Source organism: Peromyscus leucopus, chromosome 15 (assembly GCF_004664715.2).
Source record: "Peromyscus leucopus breed LL Stock chromosome 15, UCI_PerLeu_2.1, whole genome shotgun sequence".
In the NCBI taxonomy this organism is placed as follows: Eukaryota; Metazoa; Chordata; class Mammalia; order Rodentia; family Cricetidae; genus Peromyscus; species Peromyscus leucopus.
In genome coordinates this window covers 58,902,345-58,927,386 of record NC_051076.1, presented here as the reverse complement: position 1 = coordinate 58,927,386, position 25,042 = coordinate 58,902,345, and the positions used below count along the sequence as shown (strand labels likewise).

The 25,042-nt window shown below is 40.4% G+C and overlaps 1 protein-coding gene across 2 annotated transcripts in view; it reads left to right on the top strand.

The window, feature by feature from the left end:
* The window catches only part of Thsd7b (thrombospondin type 1 domain containing 7B), an 848,740-nt gene that overhangs the window by 638,449 nt on the left and 185,249 nt on the right, over positions 1 to 25,042 (top strand). For both annotated transcript variants that reach the window (XM_028874962.2, XM_028874961.2), the window contains exon 15: positions 13,372 to 13,550. In XM_028874962.2, coding sequence (XP_028730795.1) covers positions 13,372 to 13,550 — 179 coding nt within the window. The remainder of the gene's footprint in view (positions 1 to 13,371; positions 13,551 to 25,042) is intronic.

The window sequence follows — 25,042 nt, the reverse complement described above, 5'->3', positions numbered from 1 at the left end:
ATGTAGTCATCAGAATTCTGCCTTGTAATAAAAGCTATTTATTTTAAGGGAAACTGTGGTGTGTTTAAAGTTTTGCTTTCTGGATATTAATATGGCAGCGGGTCAGACATCAACTGGATTAAAAGAAGGAAATTTGAGGCCTGAAGTCCAGTAAAGAGAATGTGATGGCAGTCCAACTGGGAGGTAATGAATGCTTGACCTTGGCTGGTGGCAGATCTGGTAAGAGTGAGATAGCATCAATCTACAACTGATTTACTGACCTGAGGTAGCATCCCTCATGTGTCAATGTTATCCCAGATTTAATTTACATGGAAATGATCTGCAATGAGAAATGACATCCAAATTTGAAAATTATTATCCCATAATCTCTGTGCTAAAATATCTTTTCGGAATTATATTCTCTATCAATCATTACTACCACAAACATGATAAAGAAAGACTAGTTTACTTTACCATATAGAGTTAAGTAGTGGTAAGATATTACTATGTCATTTATAGTTAGGGTAATCTTTTTCCACAATGTTCTACTTATTATATTTTTGACCTTACAGCATTATAGGGTGTTACAAAGGGGAAGTATTGTTATATTTTTATCTTATCACAAGGGAGCTCAAATATTAAGGTTTAATATTTTATCTCAGATCACATAAGGTTAGACCTGATTTATTATCCATATTGCTGGTTCGTTTTTTTTTAAATAATAAATTATGAATGCTCCTGAAACATATATATAGACTCAACTTCTGCAAAGTCACTTTCCCTGTTGTGGGTGCTGCTGTTCAGACTGTGCTAACAGCTGACACAGCACAGTCTTATTTTCTGATGAGGTAGCCTCGATTCCCAAAATACTCCAGGCATTTGTCCCACGTACTCTTCTTACCAGCTGAACACCACTCTTCTGTGCCAAGGCTAGCTCTTGAGGTCCAAATAAGGTACATTCAGTGAACAAAAGAAACAAGTTCCTAATCTCAGTGCCCAGTGGCCAAGAGTCACAGGTCACCTGCTGTTTAGGTCACCTGCTGTCCTTGTCTATCTGAGTGGTCTTGGACCTCTGCTCCAATCACCTTTGCTCCTGGCCCCCAGGAGGAATAAGCAGATGCTGTCTGGTGCATTTCCGGTCCCTGTGGTAATGGGAAACCAAAGATCAGTTGTGCTCCAGCCCTGAAGCTTGCTTCCCTTCTGTTCACATTTAACTGGTTGAAGCAGGTAATAGTAAGGTCAAACCCAGCTTCAGGGGCAGGAAGTAGGATATTAGGCTGTATGCTGGATTAGAAACTGAGATAGATGAGGAAGAGCCTGATGAATACGAGATGTGCGCAGAGGTCAGCTTCTAGAGATTGCAAAGGAAACAGGAAGTTTAGAGCACAGAGTGCAGCTCCCTGTGCAGCTCTCTCAAGCAGTGAGGTGTGATGAAAGGGTGAGAGGACACAGGCTGCAGCCACAGTTCCAAGAATCACTCGGGAATATTGCCTTGTCAACAAACTGTGGGTCGTTCCGTGCTGCTGAGGCCGAGTTTATTATGTGCCTAGCCATTCAGTCACTTTAATTTTAACAGCACTTATTTGCAGTAATGAGAGAAACTGTGGGTATATGTACAGTCCTAACCGTTCTGATTATTCTGTGTCTAGTGTTCCATTTTCTCCCTAATATCCTCAATATCTTCTAAGAAAAAAAATGTCTCTTTTCTCTGCCTGGAGGAAATTGGCACAGGGAGTTACTGTCGAAACTCTGTCTATATGAACAACTGGCGATACTGTCTTGATTAAATTGCCTGGATGATTCAATTTAAAAGATCAGTTCCTTATGGTGTTATATTAAATTGACACCCAAGACATTTAGTTATAGCACATTAACCAGACCCAGAAATTAAGTCAAAGCCCTGTATCTACCATACGAAGTATTTTTCACATGAAAAGTAGGAAATTAAAGCTGGCATCTATTCATGTTGCCTCAAATCATCACAGAATTTGTGTCATATGATCTAAGTTTCTGAAAATATAACCAATTTTTCTTCATTTCTAAGAATTGTTCCTTCTGATAGTAATTAACCTCAATAGTAGCATAATTTCACACCTTACCACTATAGCACTAAAGGGAACATTCAGGAACTGTAGGACCTTTACAAATGTATTGTTCACTTTGAAAAGTCACTTGTCTTTGTTTTTACTTTATTGTTTGTGAATTTCATACATGAATGTATTTTATCAAATCCACCTCCCACTTTCTCCCCTCTAACTCTTTCCAGAACCTCACCACCAATTTCCCTCTTTGTTTCCTGGCCTATTTCTGACCCACAGAGTCTGGTTGGAGTCACCAGTCCATGCATGAGTATAGGGCTATTCGGTGACTAGTACACGGACAACCTACCCCAAGCCACATCCATGAAGGAAAATGACACTCTCTCCCTTAACTGCTACCAATTGCCAAGAGCAACTGAACTAAGGAGAGGGTCTCACATGTTCTTCCCCCATCTATGTTAGCAGGTTGACAGGCTTGATCTTCTGCCAGTCTTATGTGGACAACCAGAGCCTCTGTGAGTTCACATGCCCAACCGCCATGTCATGTGTGGATAACACCGTCTCACAGCTGGCCTCTACTACCTCTTGCTCTTCCTGATGGTTAGTTGGAAATTTCAGTCAAGTCTGGGCCCTGGGTTCTTTTCTACTCCTGATGGGAGTTTAAATCCTTACCAGAAAGCTCTTAGTCTAAACATCTGCAAGTAATTAATCTGCACCTAAAGTACACTCATAAATTGAATTCTATTTTTAATTAAAGAAAACGATTCTCATATAAATGATTTTCTGGTAGATGCAAAGTATTTAATAAGAATGCTTTGCAATATTTGAGTCTTATGGAATCTAGTAGAACACTGGTCAGTATATTATTTGAACTTTGTGGGGTTTTTTAAAATAGCAGTATTTCCAAAGTTGTGAGCATGGGAGCATGGTCCTCATAACTCATCTGTCATGTGGTGGCATGGGCAGGGAGAGATGCCTGAGGCAGATGGGAGAGCCGACCTTGAGATCGAAAAGGCAGAAGAGCTGCCCCTGCCCACCACCAGCTGCAACACTCAAGAGAGCAGGTCCTGAACCTTGCACAGGGAAAACAATAGAGCCAAGCCCATTGGCAGAGGCCTGGGTGAGCCATCCCTGATATTGTGAGCATGGAAGAGCTGTCCCCATTACTCACCTGTCATATGACGGCATGGGCAGGAGACAGATGTCTGCGCTCCCCATTTCCCAATAAATACCTGAGGTAGATAGGAGAGCTGGCCCTAAGGTATTAAGAACTGGAGAGCTAGGCTTGCCCTTCATCTGCTGCAGGACTTGGGGTAGTGGCCCCTACGCCATGTCTGGGCAACACAGTAGAGCTGGCTCTGAAGGTGTAGGTATAGAAGATCCTACTCTGAGAACATGAAAGCAGAACTGTCCTTGCCCTTCCTTCCTTCATCACTGCAAAGGGGGAGCTTGCCAAAGCAATGCAGGAGAGCTCCCCCTGGTGGTGAAGACAAGGGAATGTTAGCCATTAGCACACTGACCACTCCTACCACTACCCAAGCCCAGAACCAGGGTTATTGGGTTGGCCCATCCCAATATCCACCCCATCTGTGATCTGCTGGAGCACATGAAGGAATCAGTCCTTCAGACCCAGACCCAAAGCTGCAGGTTTTCCCGACACAGGGCAACAACAGGATAGCTAAGAAGAGTTCCAGTGAGAGCCCGACATCCATAGCTTAGCAGAAACCAGAGGCCATACCTTTACTAGTAAAGATATATGAATAAAAGGGTTTACTATGTGACTCACTGTGTCACACTATAGCTTCCATGATGAGATTTTTTTTCTTTTTCTTTTTACTCTTAAATTTTATGGGGGGGGGCTGCAAGGCAGAGGGTGGATACACAGGGACTGGAAATGAATGGGATCAAGATGCATGATGTGAAAGACACAAAATATAAATTAAAAAAAAGTTAAAAGAAAAGAAAAAGAAAAATATAGCAATGTTTCAGATCATAATAGGTTTAGAATGCAATTAGTTACTTTAGTATTTGAAGCACATTATTTTCATTTTTATTAATATGTGTTAATTGCACAAAATGATGTAATTTATTATGAATCTCCATATTTTTATAATTTACTTTGGTATCATCCACCCTCCTATCATTGTCTTGCCTGGAAGGTCTTTCCTTTTCTTTAAGAGTCCCTTTCTATTTTTCCATTGTTTATTTGTATGTATATTCTGATCCATTTGTTTTCTCTACATTTCTCGAAAGAGAATAGGCAAGGTCTTTACCTTTCTGAGTCTGGTATATTTTATGTTGTGGTTTCCAGCTCTTCCATTTACCTGGGAGTGACATGCACTCTTTCTTCTTGGGTAAATGGTATTCCATGTGTATACAGCACACTGTTTGTCTCTTGGGGATCACTTAGACTGCTTCCCTATCTTGGTCCTTGGAAATAGTGCTGCCATAAACACGAACCTGCAGGCATTTCTACGCTGGCTTTTTATTCCTCTGGGTGTATGCCTAGGAGTGGTGTGAGTGGATCTTACATTAGTCTTGTGTGTGGTTTAACTTGAAGGATTGCCATTCCACTGTGATGTCCATGTTGCCTGGACTTTTTATATTCCCACAACAGTACAACTGCATTCTCCACTAGCAATTTTTTTTATTGATTCTGACTGGAATGATATAGAATCTCTAGATACTAGATTTTCAGTTCCACAATGTCAAAAATTCTAAAGATATTTTTAAGTAATTGTAGATCATGTGTAACTAGTTCAAGAACTCTGTTCAGTCATGTGCCAAATAATTGATTATATTATTCATCCTTTGGTTTTGATTTTTTAAATATCTGCATATCATTTTATATAAATCCTCTGTTAAGCAAATAGCTGTTAAAAAGCCATACCATTTTTAAGTCCGTCTATTCATCCCATGTGTCTTTTGCTGTGCAGAAAGTTTTTAAATTTGGCACAAACCTACTTACTAACTATTGTTATTGTTTTCTGAGTTAATGGAGTTCTATTCAGAAAAATACTTGCATGTTGCAATATCATCGATGCTTACATAACTGAGTAAAAATGCTTTCCTGTTAAATGACAGTATTTTCAAAATGTATTTTAATATTTTAAATTTTTCAAAAGAGGAGATTGTCAATTATTTGGGCAATTCCAATGGTGCCCTGTCTAGCATCTTAGAACCCGAGCGAACGTGCTGGAACAGTCTTTGAGATCAGGCAGCTCCTCTTGATACAGCATGCCACAGTGAAAGCAGAAGCTCTACAGAGCACACTGCATCCCTGCTGGGTCTGAGCAGTACTTCTGCATCTACCATAGCTGCTCTTCTAAAACGCCTAGTGCCAGTGTAAGACAATGGAAATATTGCTCTAACTTCCTCTTAGTTGTCTTTCTAGATAAACATTAAAAAATTATCTATAATAATTTTTCCCAGGTCTGATGAAAATATCTCTTAAAGAGTCCAATGTGGTTTTAGCATGGTACATTTTTACTAAGTCAATAAAATAACAAACCTAGAAGTATTAAAATGTGAGATTAAAACAGCAAATCTTTTAAACAGGGAAATGAGAGTATGATATGATTTTTAACTTGTGATTGTCCCAGATCTTACATTATTTAGCATTTTGAGAACATTTTCCATTTCCTATTTTGATAATTTGAGCACAGAAACGGTGAATACAAAACATGAACTGCCTAATCCGACGTTCGTCGCTGCTGCTTTACAGAGTGAGAAAACGTGAATGAATTGATCTGGGTTGTTGTATTAACCTTCATATCACCAATAGTTTCCTCTTTCACGTCCTCCAAAACAAGATCTTAATGGGAGAAAACGTGTTAGGGAAGGAAGCGAAGCGCACAAGGCAAAAGTCTGGGAAGTGGTAGCCTTAAAGAGACCGTCTTATTTAGAACTGTTCGTCCTGATGCACGTTAGCGAGGAGGTTTGGGGATTGGTGACAAAGGTCTAGCCATTCCATTCTGTGTCTCTAGTATGTCATTGAACAAATACCTCTAATATCATCATGTGTGGAGATGGTAATAAAGGATCCTCGCCCATACATCCTCATCCATCATAAGCTGCTTAGCTCACTTGTTATATGTGCCATGTAGATGGTTTAAAAATTGATTGCATGGTGAACAGATAATTCTGTGCTGATTACTTCACATCAAATTTTCTATTTGGGCAGATTAGTGAAATAGAGCTAGCTACAAGCTTTCCCTAGGCCAGTCAGTGGTCCAAGTAATGTGTTCTGCATATGACTTCTGGTAGAAAAATACAGTCTTGGCAAATTTTTCTTTCACAGAAATTGGCTTTAGAAATACAAATGTTCCAGTGAGGTATTATCTAGAAGGAAACAGCTATTCTGTCATATATTCTATAAAAATTAGTTTTAAAAACATTTGTATGGTTGCAACTGTTAGCTATTAGAATTCTCATATAGGTTGCCATTGTGATAGTTATATCTCATCATACTTGATTGCCAAAAATCTGTATGCATTAAGTGTGAGGACGAAACTAATCTTTTAAATTATGAGTCAGGCATAAGAATATGCAGTTATTAATTGTTTTCACTATGGACTTCCCCTTAGGGTATACTCCGGCATGGAAATTTTCTTGAAAAATAAATGTCGCCATTGCTTAGTCTTGCTGAATTTCAAAATTATTTTATGTTCATTGAATTTATAACTTTGACTTTCACGAGGATCCTCTGGGTTTATCTCTTATCATGTGAAGAGTACAAAAACTGCTGCTCGAGGCTGGCTGATTAAAGTCCTTCATTGTGCAGCCCAGATGAAGATAATTTAGAGTCTCACTCAATTATAAGGATGTCTAGTTGAAAATGTGCTTTAAAATAGGACCTACATACATACTAAAATATTTAATGTTTATGTGAAAAAGTCTGGACATTCATATTCGCATATTTGAAGTCTATATGCCATGAGAATAAATGCTAATTTCCTATCCTCTTCTTTTTGCTTGGTGGCCAATGAAGTTATTTTGTGGCTTGCTTTTTCTGTAAAATTATATATATAGTGTATGTGGCACCTCTTTAATACTTGGTGTAACTTTGACTATGTTGCTAATATTTGGTTGATTATAAAAATGCATTAGAAATGACTACAGAATTAAGGCTATTAAACAGCAAAAATTATTTTTTTACATTCTTTTTTTATTTTATAATTAACTTAAATTCACATATCAGCCACAGATTCCCCCATCCTTCCTCCTTCCTCCTCCCACCTCCCAACCCTTCCCCCAACCCATCCCCCACTCCCACCTCCTCCAAGGCAAGTTCTCCCCTAGGGAGTCAGCCCAGCCTGGCAGACTCAGCCAAGGCAGGTCCAGTCTCCTCCTCCCTACACCAAGGCTGGACAAAGTGTCTCAGCATAGGCCCCAGGTTCCAAAAAGTCAACCCATGCACCAAGGACAGGACCAGGCTCCACTGCCTGAGGGCCTCCTAAACAGTTCAAGCTAATCAACTGTCCCATTTACTCAGAGGGCCCATCCAGTTCCATGGGGGCTCCTCAGTCACTGGTTCACAGTTCATGCATTTCCATTGGTTTGGCTATTTGTCCCTGTGCTTTTTCAATCATGGTCTCAATATCTCTCGCTCATACAATCCTTCCTCTGTCTCACCGATTGGGCTCCTGGAGCTCCACCTGGGGCTCAGCTGTGGATCTCTGCATCTGCTTCCATCAGACACTGGATGAGAGTTCTATCATGACAGCCAGAGTGTTCGGCCATCTGATCACCAGAGTAAGTCAGCTCAGGCACTCTCTCGACCATTGCCAGTAGTCTACAGTAGAGGTATCTTTGTGGATTTCTGGGGACCTCTCTTTTACATTCTTAATGAAAGCTTTTTTATTCCAACTCCAGAGGAATTTTTCTGTCATCAGGAAATGTGATATGTGCATTTATTGATAAGTATTGTACAAATAACTTCAAGCCTTTTTAATAATATTGTAAGGTAATTACAATCATATGAATAAAATGAGAGAGAAGGAGAAAAATAAGGAGAGAAAGACAAAGATGGGAAGATAGAAGGAGAGGAAAAGAGGGAGGTGGAGGGAGAAGAAAAAGAAAAATGGAAAAAAAAAGGAGGTTATGTGGAGAGAGAGGAGAGGAAGAAAGATCCAAGAGAAGGAGATGTTTGAAAAGCCCAAAGACCTGGAGAAATCAGGTTCAGGTATGATTTGAAGAATGTGCTTTCTATAGTAAAGTGAGTGCCTTTCCATTTGAATATGAAGAAAGAAGTGAAAGGTTGGGATTGTGGATAGATGATATCATAGGAAATTGAAGGCATTTTGCTCCATCTTTCTGTTGTTTCCAGGATGGGAGAAGTAATTCCTTAAGTGAAAAGCAAATGGAGAAGGTTTGAAAGGTCTGTTGTGAATGTGGTGACTTGAAAGAAAGTGGTCCCCAAAGGGAGTGGCACTATTAAGAGGTGTGGCATTATGGGCCAAAGTATGTCACTGTGGGGGCAGGCTTCAAGGTCTCTTTTTCTCAAGTTTCCCTCAATATGACAATCAGTTGACTTCCTGTTGCCTGCAAGATGTAGAAGTCTGAGTTCCGACAACACCTCTGCCTGCATGCTGCCATGCTCCCCGCCATGATGGACTGAATCTCTGAACTATAAGAGAGCCCCCTCAATTAAATGTTTTCTTTATTAGAGTTACCATGGTCATGGTGTCTCTTCACAGCAATAGTAAACCCTAACTAAGACAGAGTTGGTACCAGGGATTGAGGTATTTTGTGATAGGCCTAACCATGCTTTTTGTTTAGAGGAATTTGGACTTTGGAACTTTGGGTTATGAAAGCAGTGGAAAGCTTTAAGCACTGCTTAATGGGCCAAACTAGTAGAAGCATGGAAGACTGAGGTGCTAAGGGTTATTTGAACTGTTGGGGGCTCACTCAAGAGGTTTCAGAGGAGAAGAATTTTAGTACATTGCCTAGATATCATTTTTGTGATATTTTGATGAAAAAAAGGTAGCTGTCTTTTCCCTTGTCCTAAGAGTCTGCCTGAGGCAGAAGAAATCTCAAGACTGTCTAGTATAGACTCTGCTGTATGGATATTAGCAGTAAATCTGATGAAGATTTATAATAAAAAGTAGCAAGCTGAGAGAGGTAAAATTTTAAAAGTACATTTTGAGGAGAAAAGGAGCATCAGGAAGTAGAATGGAGCTAATACCTATGTTCAAGGAGATAAACAGATTTAGAAATGGAATAAAGGGAGTGATGACCTCAGGGTAAGACCTCACCCAGCTAAGTTTCCTTCTGGAAAGGAAAAGTTCAGAGACAGATGTGGTGGTACATGCCTTTAGTCCCTCGCACTGGGAAGGCAGAGGCAGAGAGATCTCTGAATTTGAGACCAGCCTGGTCTAAAGAGCAAGTTCAAGGACAGTCAAGCTTAGGCAGTAAAAGAAAACAGAAAGCTGGTGAAGATATAATTAAACAAGGGGGCCATGGTCCAGTTCCAGTGAGCAGCAAAATTTGGCAGCTTCAGCCATGTGGTTCTGGCTTTATAGCTAAGGATAAAGAAATAGGTTATAGAAGTTGCCTCCAGGCCTAAGGACAGTCACTGAGGCTAGGCATGTGTTGTGGGTGTCTCTGAATGGTGGCCTAGTAGAGAGGCCATTTTGTGAAGCTATGAAGTTGCCTCGTGGATTGCACTGGAGAACCCAAGATGTTAGAGATGTCAGGGTCATGGGATACCTGCCGAGGAGAGCTGCTAACAGGGAGTGGGACCAGCCCAAGAGAAAGAAGTGTGTTGCAGTCAACAAAGCCGAGTAGAGTTGGAGATGTGGAGAGCATTTTGACATCAGACATCAGAATCTATCCCTGGTACATGAGCAGGCTTTTTGGAGCCCACTACCTATGTTGGGACGCTTTACACAGCCTTGAGGCAGGGGGAGAGGCTTGGACTTGCCTTTACTAAATGTACCTCCCCATAGGAGGCCTTACCTTCTTGTAGAAGGGAATGGGAGGTGGGTTGGGAGGGGGAGGCTGGAGGGGCGGGAGGAGGGAAGAGGGTGATCTTTGATTAGTATGTAATTGGTATGCAGAGTCTGGAGCAACCCAGCTGGTTTTCAGTCTTTCTTTGGTCCAGAATTTCCTCATTTTGCTCCCTTCCCTGTGTTTTAGAATGGTAATATATATCCTGTGCCATTATATGTTGGAAGTATGTGAGCTGCTTTTTGATTTTGACTTTTACAGATGATTATAGTTATAAGATTGCCATTTGTCTCAGAAGAGACTTTGGACTTTTAAACATTGTTGAGACTGTGATAGACTATGGGGACTTTTGAAGTTACACTGAATGAATTTTTTGCAATATATATATAATATATATATATATATATATATATATATATATGCCTTTGGGGGCCAGGGAGTGGAATGTGGCAGTTTGAAAGAAAATGCCCCACCAAAAGGGAGTAACACTATTAGAAGGAGTGGCCTTGTTAGACAAAGTGTGCCCCTGGCTTTGAGGTCGCTTTTTCTCAAGCTTCCCTCAGTGTGATACTCAGTGGATTTCCTATTGCGCTCTCAGCTCCAGCACTACCTCTGCCTGCCTGCTACCATGACAATAACTGACTGCACCTCTGAAACTGTAAGCAAACCCCTCAATTAAATGTTTTCTTAATTAGAGATGCTCTGGCATGGTGTCTCTTCGCTGAAATAGTAAACCCTAACTAAGACATCGAATGAGAAGAAAATTCAGAATTCCCAGGCTGTTGGAGTACTAGACTAAGACAGAGTACATGATGAGGTGTCCTCAGTACTATTCCAGTGCTTTCCTCACTCTGATGGTAGTCCTGTTTTAAGCACAGAGAATGAAGACAGCAGGGCTGACCAAAGTCTGAATGCTTCTCCTCTGGCATGGCACAAGGACCCTGGAAAAAAAAGATCAGTGATAATGGAGGAGAGAGGCTGAAGTCAGCACTAAGGATGCTAGCCTGTTCGGAAAGAACTTATTTTGTATCAGAAAAGGTGTGCCTAGTATTGGAGATGGAGGACCTTATGAAGGTAGAATTCAAGATACAGGAGGTGGAAGGAGAGAAGAAATAGCAAGCTAGAGGTGGTTCTCAGCCTGACACTGCATTAGAGTCACCCTGGGGTCTGTAAAGACTGTAAGCTTCCTGGGCTCCACCTTTTGTGATTAAGGCTGACCTGGTCCACAAGTGCACCTTGGTCAAATGGAGCTGTTCCATAGACAAGGCCACAGACCTTTGCTTTGAACCTTCGTAAGAAAGCTTATTTTGTTTTGCCTTTGTGACATAAGTTAGTCTTTTCCTAAAAGAAGCCACTGGAAAACCATTAGACTTTAAAGAGATGAGCAACATTGACATTCATATTTTGAAAAGTGCCCTAACTGTCACCATAGAGCTTTTCTCCAGTAACTGATGGAAGCAGATGCAGAGATCCACAGCCAAACACCAGGCAGAGCTCCAAGAGTCCAGTCAAAGGGAGAGAAGAGGGATTCAATGAGCAAGTGCATCAAGATCATGATAAGGAAACCTGCTGCAGTGATGACCAAACCAAACTAGTAGGAACTCAAAAAATTCGGATCAACAGCTGTGGAGGCTGCATGGGACTGGACTAGGCCCTCTGCATAGCAAGACAGTGGTGTAACTTGATCTGCTTAAGGTTCCCCCTGGCAGTAGGATCAGAACCCACCCCTGGTGCACAAGTTGGCTTTTTGGAGCCCACTACCTATGATGGTACATCTCACACAGCCTTGAGGCAGGGGGAAGGCCTTGGACTTGCCTTTACTAAATGTACCTCCCCATGGGAGGCCTTACCTTCTTGTAGGAAGGAATGGGCGTGGGTTGGAAGGGGGAGGTTGGAGGGGTGGGAGGAGGGAAGAGGATGATCTTTGACTGGTATGTAAAATGAATAAAAATTTTTTCTTAATAAGAAAAGTACCTTATTCTCAGAATGATTGACATAAACAAAAAGAGAGCAATTGGAAAGAGAGACAAGTCAAAAAAGTATCAGGTCATTCCAGGGGCCCAATGTGAACTAGGGACCTTCAAAGGACGTGTGGCTCAACAGAAATATGTATGATTTTTAACATAAGAGTGATGATGATTACTGGCATATCTTCAGAATGATTTAAGGTGATATGAAATTTTCAGCTTAGAAGATCCCTTGGGTGTTGACTACCGTATACCAAATTTCACAGTGACTGTAACTCAAGGCAGCCTTTCTTAAGCCACTGTTTCCACGAGTTAGGAGTCTGGACCCTGCTTCCATGCTCTCTGTTTAAGGGTCTCATGGAGAAGTAAGCATGGTCCAGGGCTGAACTTTCATCACAGGCTCAGTCAGGGGAAGCTTTTCCTCTGAGCTTCCCTAGGATGTCAGCAGAGCTCATCTTCATGGGAACTTATAATTTCCATGTTCATAAAGGGAACAGTCTTCCTTTGAAAATTTGCATCTGGGGAGTCAGGCACATCCAGGTTCATCTCCATTCTGACTAACTGACATAAGTCTACTGAAGTGACACATGAATTATGTCTGTAAGTTACCCCCACTGTGGCCATTGAAACCTAATGCTGAGAAGGTGGCCCTGTCACAGGCAGGGGCCAGTGAATTCCTAAGAATGTAGATCCAGGTGCTGGGGTCTAGGGACACCGTGAGTGCAGAACATAAGGCTCTCAGAAAACCTCAAGGAAGAGATGAGCAACTCCTGTGACAGACATGTGGGCGCTGGGGAAGCCAGGTGAGGGCCTGAGTAGCCCAGGAGCTGGTGAGCATTCAGCTGTAATAGGAACTGCCAGAGACAGGAGCAAGAATAACCAAAGCTGGAACTTCTGAGGCTCACATCACACCAGTTCGCCCATGGCTCTTCAGTCCTGCATATCCTCTCAGTAGGCAGCAGTTTACTGTTTTTCTACTTTCAATGGTACTGTGATTTTCCCTCTATCTTTCTTGTGCCTTCAAGTTGCAACACTTAGAAGAGAGATCAATGTCTTTATTAGTGAAATCTTGCAGGTAACAGGCAAATGAAAGACTCACTTGTATGTGCTACCTATTCCAGATGGAGAATCGAAGAATTTGAGGGTAGAGAACACAAGGCTCACTGAGGGGAAGTGATTACATTGTTTGCACTGAACTTCCCCATCCTTCTTGGCTCTCCCTTACATTCAGAATGAAGTAAAGAGACTGACACAAACTGGATGCAGGTGGAACCATATTTATCTGTCTCTTCAAACTTTGCTCTCTTTACAAATGGAAATGTGTTGAAGAAACCATGGCAACAGTGATGAGCAATCCAGTCTGTAAGGGTGGAAGCAGAGAATTTGACCAGTGTATCTGATGCTCTCCTGTATTCACTGAAAGCTTTTCCTTTCAGGTTATGTTCAAGAAGAATGTGTCATCCCCTGCCCATTTGACTGCAAGCTGAGTGACTGGTCCAGCTGGGGCTCTTGCAGTTCGTCTTGTGGGATTGGAGTGAGAATTCGATCTAAATGGCTAAAAGAGAAACCTTACAGTGGAGGTCGACCATGTCCCAAACTGGATCTCAAGAATCAGGTAACGTGAATCAACAAGCATACAAAAAACTCAAGTCTTCCTGAGTTATTATTTCTGGTTGAAAATAAACTTATTCTTTTACAGAGAGCCTCACAAGGTTGAAAGAGGACCAAGGGCAGACACTGAGATAGCAGAGTAAGAAGTAGAAGCTTTGTCTGATCTCTCATAATGAGGAAACCAACTTGGCACACTTAGCAATAATTATATTTACAAAATTACATCTAATTGATTTTTAAATAGAAGTATAATCTAGTCATGTAAAATGTGTACATACTTAACATTGTTTAAACATAAGTAATAAAATAGAGAGACCATCGATTAATTTAAGATAATATATTTATAATCTAATCTTTAACAACCCAGAGATGATGTTCTAGTTTTCTTTTACCTAAGTCTTTATCCTAATTTTCATTGCTGTCAATCTTGCCAATTCTTCTCCAACTCTCCAAATCTCTTTTGACTATTTTCTACATGTTTCCCCAGAAGTCATACCTACTTTTACAAGTGACATCCTGATGGATACCTTTTCATATAGCTGTCTAATAAAATTGTCATACTAAGCAGTCAGACTTGACTAGAGCATATTTCAACTTGTTTCATCCAGTGTCTAAACTTTAGTATAAGAATAATGAAGAACTCAGAGTTCATCCCCAGCTGCATACTGTTTAGTAGATTAGAACTGATAATTTTAAAAATCAATTTAATAGACGGCACATAAGATAAAGTCAGTTAAAAGGTCTTTATCATAATGGTAGAGGAATGTATCTCATATGACTATGGGAAACTTTCTACAGAATAGTGTCATGGGCTTCTATAGCTAATTGTGTTTGTTAACCTCTCTCCTCTTAACCCCATTTTGATTTTGATAATATGTAAGTTGTTAATAGAAGGGAGATAACATTTGGAAGTTTCTTATTTGTTTGGTTAGGATGTATAGTAATGCTCAGACTTGAGCAGCATACATTTCTTCAACACTAAGATCATGAGTGAGTTATGTCCCCATAGTTTTACTTACAAGAGACAGATTCCTTTCTAAAGGTTACCGATCAACCAAGAATTACCTAAGCTGTAAAATTAGGCAGTTAATATGAGTGTCTTGTTTCTTTCTTAATTTCAAAATAATGGCCATCACACCTTCTCTTAAGATGTAAGCCTTTTCAGGAAAACAAAGCAAAGGATTGTGAAATAGCATTAAGATGTTATGAGACATCATAGGTATAGAAGCTCAATGATGAGAAAAGTGAAATAATAAAGACAGGAAAGAACAACTACAGCAGAAATAAACCTTATAAATAAAAAAATAAAGGAGGTTTGCTGTCAGGAGGTTAATTGTCAGGTGAATACTCTCCATGAAAGTGCTTTGACCATCTCTGGGGGAATTTTCCAAATATTTAAAATGGGGGAAAAAAAGGACAAACTACTAAGCACTCATATTTATCATCACATCATCTTTAAAACAGCCAATGAGAGCTGAGCCTTTCTTAAAGCCAGCTTCAACCATTGATTTTAATATTCTGATTTCATAAATGAGGAAGTTGTATAGCAATGACAGTGCTTCCTTGAGCACAAATGTCCAGCCTCTCTCTCAGTGTGGAGGGCTACAGAAACACGTCTATGAAACAGAAGAGAAGGAAGTCTGCCCGTCGTGACCCAGAGGAAATATGCATGCTTACTCACAACACAACACTCATAACCTTGAAAGGCAGCCTGAGCTAGAAATTAAATCCAAGTCCAAGAAGGATTTAGATGAATCTGGTAAGTGAAAATTAAGCAAAGGAGGCCTGTCTGCAGGGGATGCTTCTAAGTTCTGAATTCAAAAAGGCAGTTGTAGCCATTTGGTTTTGTGATGATCAGAAATGAATCCTAGACTTTGATGATCAGAAATAGAATTTATTATAATAAAGAAATTTCAGGCACCTGGCACACATGTGCAAAGTGAAAAAGTAGAGCCCCAACTGACCACTTCTTATATTCTTAAACTTTATTTTTTACTGCAAATTGACAATTGATAGTTGTATATGTTGATGGGATGAAATGATGCTATGTCTTATGAATACAATGTGAAGTGATTAAATCTGTATTTAGACATCACTCGTTTCAACTGTTTTGTGGTGAGAACATTTGCAATTTTCTCAGCAGCTTTGAGATGTGCACTGTGCTTTTATTAACTGCATTAACCATGCTGTGGCAGATTTCAGTTAAAGAATAAGAGTCCTCAGGTAGTCTGTGACCACCACCCCTTCCCCCAGCTTCCCCTCCCCATTAACCATCACTCTGCTCTCTGTTGAGTCTGATTGCTTTACAACCCAAACCTAAGTGAGAACATGCACTATGTGTCTTTTTGCTTTGCATATTTTAAAATTTTGGATTTGAGACAATAAGGTCTTATTCTGCAGCCCACACTGCCCTGGAATATCTGTGTAGCTCAGATTGGCCTTGAACTTGACGCAATTCCCCTGCTTCATCCTTCCAAGACTTGGGACTATAGGTGTGAGCAACCGTGCACAGCTGGGTTTGTTGTTCTGTGCCCTGTTTTTTCGCTCAACACAGTGTTCTCAAGATCCAGCCACAGCTTCACCATTGGCCACATTTCTGTCCTTTTAAGGCCAGACAGCAACCATTTTGTCTGTGCAGTATGTTCTTTCCTTCCTTTCTCATCACTGCCATTCACTTAGGCTGATGGTGTAACTTGGCAACCATGAACATTGCTGCAATCCACATGGAAGTCCAGACATCACTTTAGCTTACCAGTTTCAGCTGTTCGTGGTAAAGACTAGCCATAGCATTGCAGAATCATGTTCTACACTTCAGTTTATTAAAAAAAAAAAAAAAAAAAAAAAAAAAAAAGAAAACCTCCAAATACGTTTTTATGACAGCTGTTCTATTTTACAGCCCCACAAAAAAAAAAATACAATAGATCTGTTTTATCTACACTGCATCTTAACATGATGCTAATTGATCATTTTCTTTCTTTCATTCATTCATAAGTCTGTGAATGACCAGGGAAACTCCGGTTGGGCAAAGTAAGGTATTTAAAACAAATTCTCCTAGGAATAATTCTGTCTCTAAAGCAAGACCAGTGATCCCTGTCGATTCGTTTGTGGGAAGTTATCTATATTGACATCATTATATGTTTGCCCTTGCCTGTAGTGAAGTCTTCTACACATGTGTGCTTGCATGTGTGTGTGTGTGTTTGTATGTGTGTGTGTGTGTTTGTGTATGCACATGTCTGTGTGTCTTGAGCTGCATATAGAGTTTGATGGAATTCACACTTTCACAGTTCATCTAACAAAAATGTCAGAGATTCTCATTGTTTAGAAAATAGTGCCAGCTTTACTGTTTCTGTCAGAAATAACCAAATTACAGTAGCAAGCAAGGCACAGTTCTTTAGTGCCGTGACATGAGGAAAATGCATTGTGTGTCACATCGAATCTAGTACACTGTTCATAAGAACATTGAACTACGTGGGTATATTTCTGGGTAAATATGGGTGCACTGACATTCATTCTTCTTCTTTGGTTTGGGCGTGGGGTGTATTTTGGTTTGTTTGTTTGTTTGTTTTCTGTTTTGTTTTTTTGTTTTTTTGAAAACATTCCCCTGGTGCATGGTCTTGTGGCTTGTCAACTTGCAGTCACCAGAGGCCTAAGTGAGAAGCAGCCTTCCCCGTGGATGAGAGGGTGCCTCCATCAAAATCGGCAAACACATTAGAATGGTCTCTTCTGTACAAATCGTTATTTGCATTCTCAAAAGCACAAGTCCTTCTAGAAGAAAGAAATAATCTCCAAATTGGTTCCCAAAGGGTCTTTCAAAATTGCCCTGAAAAACTTTGACATTTAGATCCCACTGAGGACTGGGCCAATGATATAAATGGAAAGGTTGGCATTATGTACACACACCTATAAACCACTCTGACTCCTTCAGTGAAATCAATATTTATAATCTCTCATAAAAGCCTCCCTTTTAAACCCAAACCTATGCAGCCGCCAGCTCGTGCTCTAGATGCTCGCCGGTGACAGCCATCCTTGAGCGGCTTCTGCTAAGTGTGTTTGTGATGCTAAATAGCTCACAGTGCAGCTGTCCCTGAGCTCTTGGCATAAATGCCTTCTACACAGTTTACTGGATTATCAGGTCAGCTGGCTGATGCCCTTGACTCTGTTGTGCATAATAAAATACACAATATATTTTAATTTTTACAGTCTAAATGTGTTGAATGGATTTAAATGCACTTGCACTGTGTATTTTGCTATTTTTTTCTCTTGAAATGATGCTATTAGCAGATTAAATATGAGGGCCATAAAGTCCCACTGGACTTACATTTCCTTTTAAAAGTTCTTTAGATGATTGAAGTCAGGGGCACTTTAGAAAAATCACGTTTTGTTTATGTGTCAAAGGTATTGTATTCACAGTTTGAATACAAGTCTTGTAGGAGATTCATTACCTATACATTTTCAAGATATGCTCTACCTAAACACTTTTTGAAGGACTTCAATACCTCCAACTTACTTAGAGGATATGAATTAAATATGTGTGTTCTCTAGAAATGATTGCTATTTTAAAGGTGTGTCTCCTCCCCAGTGAAAGGTGACCTAAATTTGCAAATGAGAACAATGCATTTTATTTTTCAAACCAGGGCAATCATGTGTTTAAGCACACTTTCTTTCTAATGATATGTAAATGAATTTTACCATGAACGAGTCTTCCTTATAAGACTTGAAGCTGAGCAAAGGGTTCTGTGTGAACTGGCTTGGGCTCAATCTGTGCTACTTCATTATATTAGCAGTGTGTTTACAAGCCCACTTCAGATAATCTGTCACCCTCTTTGTATTATATTTTTTTGACCCAGAAAGAGATGGCTACACTTATGATTTAATTGATTTAGCCAATTTGAGTATCCTCATGCAGTCCCTAATCTAAACCAAATCATTCCTGGCTGCTCAACTTGGACTCGGTGCTTTGACAAGAGCCCCAGACTGAAATGGAGGAAGAAGTCTTTTCCTCAGAGTTAAGGAGAGGGTCCCCCAAGCTGACCCCTGATTACATGTCCAGTGGACTCCTCCTGTGGGGGAGGGTACTTGGTGGTTGTACCTTTCATAAGAACTGGAGTTCAGTGAGAACATCGTGTGGCAGGAATGAATGGCTGCAGTGGGGGTTCATCTTTCTGTGTTTGGAAGGACGTGGCAGGCTTGGAAACTTCTAGCACACTTCCTTTGTCTCTCACATAGGAGCTATCCCAGAGCCCAGGCCCCCTTCACTCCACCTATGGACACTGTAAAACAGCCTCTGTGATGGGCTGTTTTAACTTTGTAACCTTTATGCCTATCTGCCAGAACAGCTGTGGACTTTGAGGGTATGGCATTGCCCTAATTGAGCTCACAGGAAAGACTGTTTTTCTCTGTTGCCATCTCCAACAAACGTTTATCTTCTCAAGAGATGCCCTCTCTCAACACTTGTGCCTACCCATGCCGTACTCTTCATTATCCTGAAGCTGTTCCCCTCTGGCTTGTGAGCATCTTTGAAACTTCATCTTTATTAAGAACCTCTGGACCCACTTATGAGTAAACAGTGTGCTAATACCTGTTGTCAACTCATCCTGCACTTTATGATTGTTACCGTTGCTGTTATTCTAATACGATGTATTGCTATTCTGTATGGACTTGAATTCACTTTTTGCTATGACTCAGAGTGTTAACTACATACTTCCAGAAATGTCCCAATAGTGCTTTTATGGTACTGCAAATTTGTAAAGTGTGAAAATTTTGTGAGGTTTGGTTTTATAACTCCTCCATTGTCCTCTCCAGCATCACATTGTCCCTAACCCCTTAACTCTAAACCCCACCGAAATATTAGTTAACAACAACTTTGGTATGAATGTCGCATCATCTGTTTTCAATTTTGTGGAACTATTTTTCTTAACTAGATATGAAGAAGTTTTTGAGTACTTTCTGGAAAAATATTGACAGAATCTGCTTTTCTGTCTTTCCCAAGTCTGCCATTTAAGTTATAAATATGGATTGAGATACTCCTCCACTTTTAGTTCTTGAAAGCATACGGATCTGAACTGCACTGCAACTATGGTTTATTATATGGAGATGAGCGCCAGAACATTGCACATAAACTGGTCGGGCTGTGCTACTTTCTTAATCTAAAAAGAAAGGCTGTGTTTAAGACATATTTGAAAGTAGATTTGAAATGGCATACTAATTCTCTAGTTCTTCCATTGATATTATTTTCAGTTTTTTTTTTCCTAAAAGTAAATTTCTAGTCCTGTATAGGTCCCTGCAGAATAGCATTTAGAGAGAGAGATGACTTGGTTTTGAGTCAAGGTAAGTTGTTTCTCTGGGAAGACTATAGACTCTGTCTTCTGAAACCCAGAGTCGATTATTTCATAACTGGTATTGATCCTGAGCACAAGAGAACACCAAAGCTGAGGGATCACCATAGCAACTGTGTCCCAGGACCCTGCCCTCCACGCTGTGACTCAGGACAGTGCAGAGGATCCAGGAATGGGAATTTGATAAAAATGTTTCTGTGTGCTGATTCTTCTGGTCAGGAAGTTTGTGAATGCTGCTGCCATGGAGATGTTTGCTCCCGAAGCTGGAATTGGTGGAAAATCAAGCCCTAAAAAGAACAGCTTGACTGCTGACTTGGCTTTTCCTGCCTAACTCAAACAAGGAATCACTTGCTTCCTTAGTTCCACATTCAGAGCAAATCATCCAAACCTTTCCATCTCATGGAAGAGATTAAATTGTAAAAGAATGTGATCATGACCTGCCCAATGTCAGCCTCTGGGGCATTGAAAATGTTAAGACACAGTCAGATTTGGGTTCAAGTTGAAACATTCTGAGTCTCGGTTTCATAATTTCTCAGATAGCTAGCTGACAAAAAAATATTCATTTTCTGTCTTACTGCTTGACACACAATCACGCACACACATGTGTACATGTGCACATGCCATAGCATACATGTGGAGGGCAGAGGACAACTGAGGAGCCCTTTCTTTGATTCTACCATGTGGGTCCCTGGGACTGAACTCAGGTCCTCAAGCTTGTCAGCAGGGACTTTTAATTAAGAAGCCATCTCACCACCCTGGCACATAATAAATGTGTGCTAAATCATTTCTCTTGCTCTGCATTTCAAAGCTCATCTGCTCAGGCTGCACTTCCTTTCACACCCAGCTACAGGGACATTTGAAGTCAAACACCTGAGTTGTAAGGACTCTGGTCAGATGTTCAGTAAAAACCTCTGTCTGTGTGGGAAGTTCTTTTCCTCCCCTTCAACGCACACTATTTGGCACTAAACCTTTTGTTAGTGGTAGAAAAAAAATATGGCTTTTATTGCAGTTAAAACTAGTTTTGTGGACTTAGAAGAGTTTGGTTCATTTGAAATGTTTTGGAGGATTCACAGCAGATGAAGAGGCAGGAACATAAGCCTATGAATTTTCACGAAGCACACGTTGCTTGTTCAAGCACTATCCAGGGGTAGAAATAACCATTGACTAATCAAAATGTCACCTTAGCCCTTCACAACCGCCTCTCCCTGCTAGTTTTGATGGCTAGTTTTCAGGCTGGTAATGCTGTCATCTTACAGTCTAAAAACAACTTCTGTGAAGGGAAGCCGTCTTGTGTCTCCTTTCTCTAACATTATGCTTGGGAGAGTCATTCAGGTCTTGTAATGGAGCAATCTCTGCTCCTTCACATTTCATGTTCTTACTTCAGCATATATACCTACTTACATCATACAGTATTCATTACTGTGTTATACATAGCATATTTTATCATTTCTTTGTTCATAGACAATTGGCTTGTTTGCAGTTTGGAATTATTACAGATGATACTGCCATGGGCATTGCTTTATGGATATTTTGGTGCACATATAGCTACTAAATAACAGGCTTCCTAGATGTAGAATTTCATGCAGTCAACTTTGGGGATAGCTCACATTTCGGCTTCTAAGCTATCACGGGTCTTCGTAGGTACAGAGAGTACCTAATTCTATATATTGACTTAAAGTAGACCCCTGTCTGCCATAGAGGTGCCACTGTCCTTGGGTGCAGCAAGGACATTCAGCTCCTCATCCCTCCCAGCTCAGCAAGGCAGTGACTGCTACAGACCCCTATGTCCCTCCACAGGCAGAAGAACAGCACGAGCCTCCCCTCCATGCTCACTCAGTCCTTCTTCCTCCCAAACAACTGTCCTCTTCCCTCTTTCTCTAACCTCCTTCTCTGTCCTGCATTCTGTTATGGACAAAGCAGCTTCATCAACTTTCTGCACCACAAATCTGATTAAATTTAAATATATCTCAGTGGCTTTTATTACCTTTATATGAAGGGCAGACTGTATGCTATGTTTTCTCAGACTTCATGTGATCTGACCCCAGCTCTGTTTACCAGCATGAAGTGGCATGCTCAGATAGCAAGGCTGTCATGCTGGAGGAGTTTCTGGATGGTAGACTGCTGTCTTCTAGCTACCTGTCAGCCCTCAGCTGGGCTTTCTCGGGAGGTGTGAGATTCATTCTCAGGCTGATCAGATAAATCAACTGGCTGATTCAAACGCAGTATCTTCTTAGAGGGATTCTCTATCCGTTGACTTTTCCACAACTAGACACTGCTTAATGACATTAGGTGTTTGGGTCTCTTCTATTGCCCTTTCTCTAGGAAAGACCCATCAAATTTATTACATTTGCATTAAAATTCTGCTCCACTGTCATTTAAATATAGATTGTTTAAGACAGAATAGAGTTGTTGTCTTATTATCACAAGAGAAATTTCTTTTGCTCAGTTGACAAGGAAGAGACATGGTGTTTATTAGCAATGCTGAAAACAGGTACCAAGCTCATTATAATGTATGCTTCCAAAGGATTTCTCCAAGCAGCACACATATCCAAAGCCCGTCTTCTACTCTGAAACAGAACAATCTTGTCATTCATAGAATGAAGGCAAATTAATTTGAGCAGCGCCATTAGAGAACTGTGGATTGACCTGGCTCACGGATATATTGTATACAAACTGGAGACCAGGAGAGGAGGGGGCAATATGGCATGAATCAGTGTGGAAACCCTGACACAGAGTGAGGTTGCTGTCGTTTCCTCTGCTTTCAGTGGAAGAACATAGCAACTCTCCTGGACTTAGAGTTAGCTCATTTTTAATATATTTTTTATATATATGTGTAGCTGGGACTTCTCTCCAGGTTCCCCAAGCCCGCAGTCCCACAATCCACTTATAAAATAATCACTCAGACGCTTATATCACTTATAAACTGTATGGCCATGGCAGGCTTCTTGCTAACTGTTCTTTTATCTTAAATTAACCCATTTCTATAAATCTATACCTTGCCACGTGGCTGTGCTTACCAGAGTCTCTACATGCTGCTTCTCCTGGCGGTGCTGCAGTGTTCTCCTCTCAGCCTTCCGCTTCCAGAATTCTCTCTCTCTTGTCCACCTACCTCCTGCAGGTCATTGGCATCAGTGTTTTATTTACATAGAGTGATATCCACAGCACTTCCCCTTTCTTCTTTTTTTAAAAAGGTTTTAACTTTAACATGGTAAAATTACATATAACAAAACAATTACCGAGCAAGAATTATAGTTACAATATTAAAGAAGATGTCCTATCTATCTTATATTTGTGAGTTTAAGGTTTTATAGCTAACTTATCTTTTATCATAACTGAGGAAATTACGACTATCTAGCCTTCAACCACATCAAAGACCTGAGAAGGAACATAATGGTACCTGAGAAATGGTAGATGGATGCAAGCAACTTTCGGGAATCTTGCAAGAGTAGACCAAGACAGCTGGCAGCCTGGACAGTCACCTGATGTTTCTCAGCATTGTTGGTGCATTCAAATTGGCTACAGGCCTAGAGTATCTGACAGACCATTTTCAGAAGCAGGAATTCTGAGAGACCATCTTACCCTGTCTTGGCAGAGTACAGTGGTCGCTTTCCTTGTGTCCCGCTTGTCCAGAAAGGACAGCATTGCATTTGTACTGTCAGCCGTCAAGGCAAGGGCAGTTCTTTGCCCAGTAGGCCATTTTGTGCCAAAAAGACAAACTTCCAAATGGAAATGTCTTAGAAGCCCAACATTCTCTCGGGATCAATTGGTGCAGCCAGGAGCAATTGTGTCTCACGTCAACAGAATTCTAAGTTATTTAAATGCCATATTCTCTAGGTCTATGAAGTGTTTGAAGATTACCTATCTATCTGAAATATATCTATGTATACCTAGAAGACTTAACTAACATGGCTACAAATATGATTATCATAGATGACTGATTATTAATCTATTTTTAATCATCCATTACAATTTTAAATGAGTTAAACATAATACCTCAAACAAGAATAGAAATATATATACAGTATAACAAAATTAACTTCAAGTTTGTATCAATAAACTAAAATTTTTACCAATGTAAAACATTTTAAACATAAACTAAAATCTATACCAATGTAAAACATTTTAAACAAGTTGTTCTTTAAAAGTAGGTTCATTAATCTACCCTTTTATCTTATCATCTCCATATCTTCCTATATATCTATATTATATCCCCTTTTCTTTTTTTTAGAAAGAGATCACATTTATAATCAACCTGTTTTAAATAAAAATATTGGTTTTTCTCTGTCCCACACCAGAGGGCTCTTCTGATTTGGGACATAAGAATCTCTTAACCATTTTTTTTTTTAAAGCAATATGTCTGGATTTAGAGGGGGAGTGAGCCAATTCCACCTCTAAAGCCAGCTTGGTATATTTGGGAATTTGGGCGTAGCATCTCTTACTACTTCCTGCTGGAGGGGGGCGCTGTATCTTATGGGGACGCAAAGAAAATTTTAGACCTATGGGGTAGTCCGTGAGGCTGTATTGTGTGAACCAGTTGCCTTGAAACCGATCTGGATGTTGGATCATCTGGGCCATGGTGTCATCGGAGTCCTTTCAGGGGGTCTTGGCTGGTGAAACCTGATGTATCTTAATCTGGAACAAGTCCACAGCCTCTGGCTTTCTGTGGAAACAAAAGCAGAACCTCTTTTCCAAAGTAACATATCCTTATATCCAAATTTTGAAGTCAAGGTACCTTTAAAATATACATTTTGGCATAACTCAACAGCTTTTGCAATCAAATGTTTTTCTTTAGTTATGAATATCAAAGAGAACATAATCCAGATTCTCTGTGTGGTAGCCATCTTTATGTGGCTTATGTTTTATATTACCTTGAGCCTTGAGCCTATTGCTTTAAACTGTACCATTGTAAGCCTGAACGGCGCTGTGGCTGCTGGCTCCGCCCACTTTAGCTTCCAACATGGCAGTGGTACGTTTTCCGCCAGCTCTGGGAGTCATCAAGTCTCAGAAATAGTGGGTCTAAGCTTTTATCAAAGCAGCGTGTAGCCCAGAAACCTCTTTTTTTTTTTTTTTTTTTTAAATACTAGTAAGACTAAATCTACCACACAGCTTAATTTGCCGCTGGTAGATGCCTCATTTCCGCCATACTGCCGGTCAAACGCAC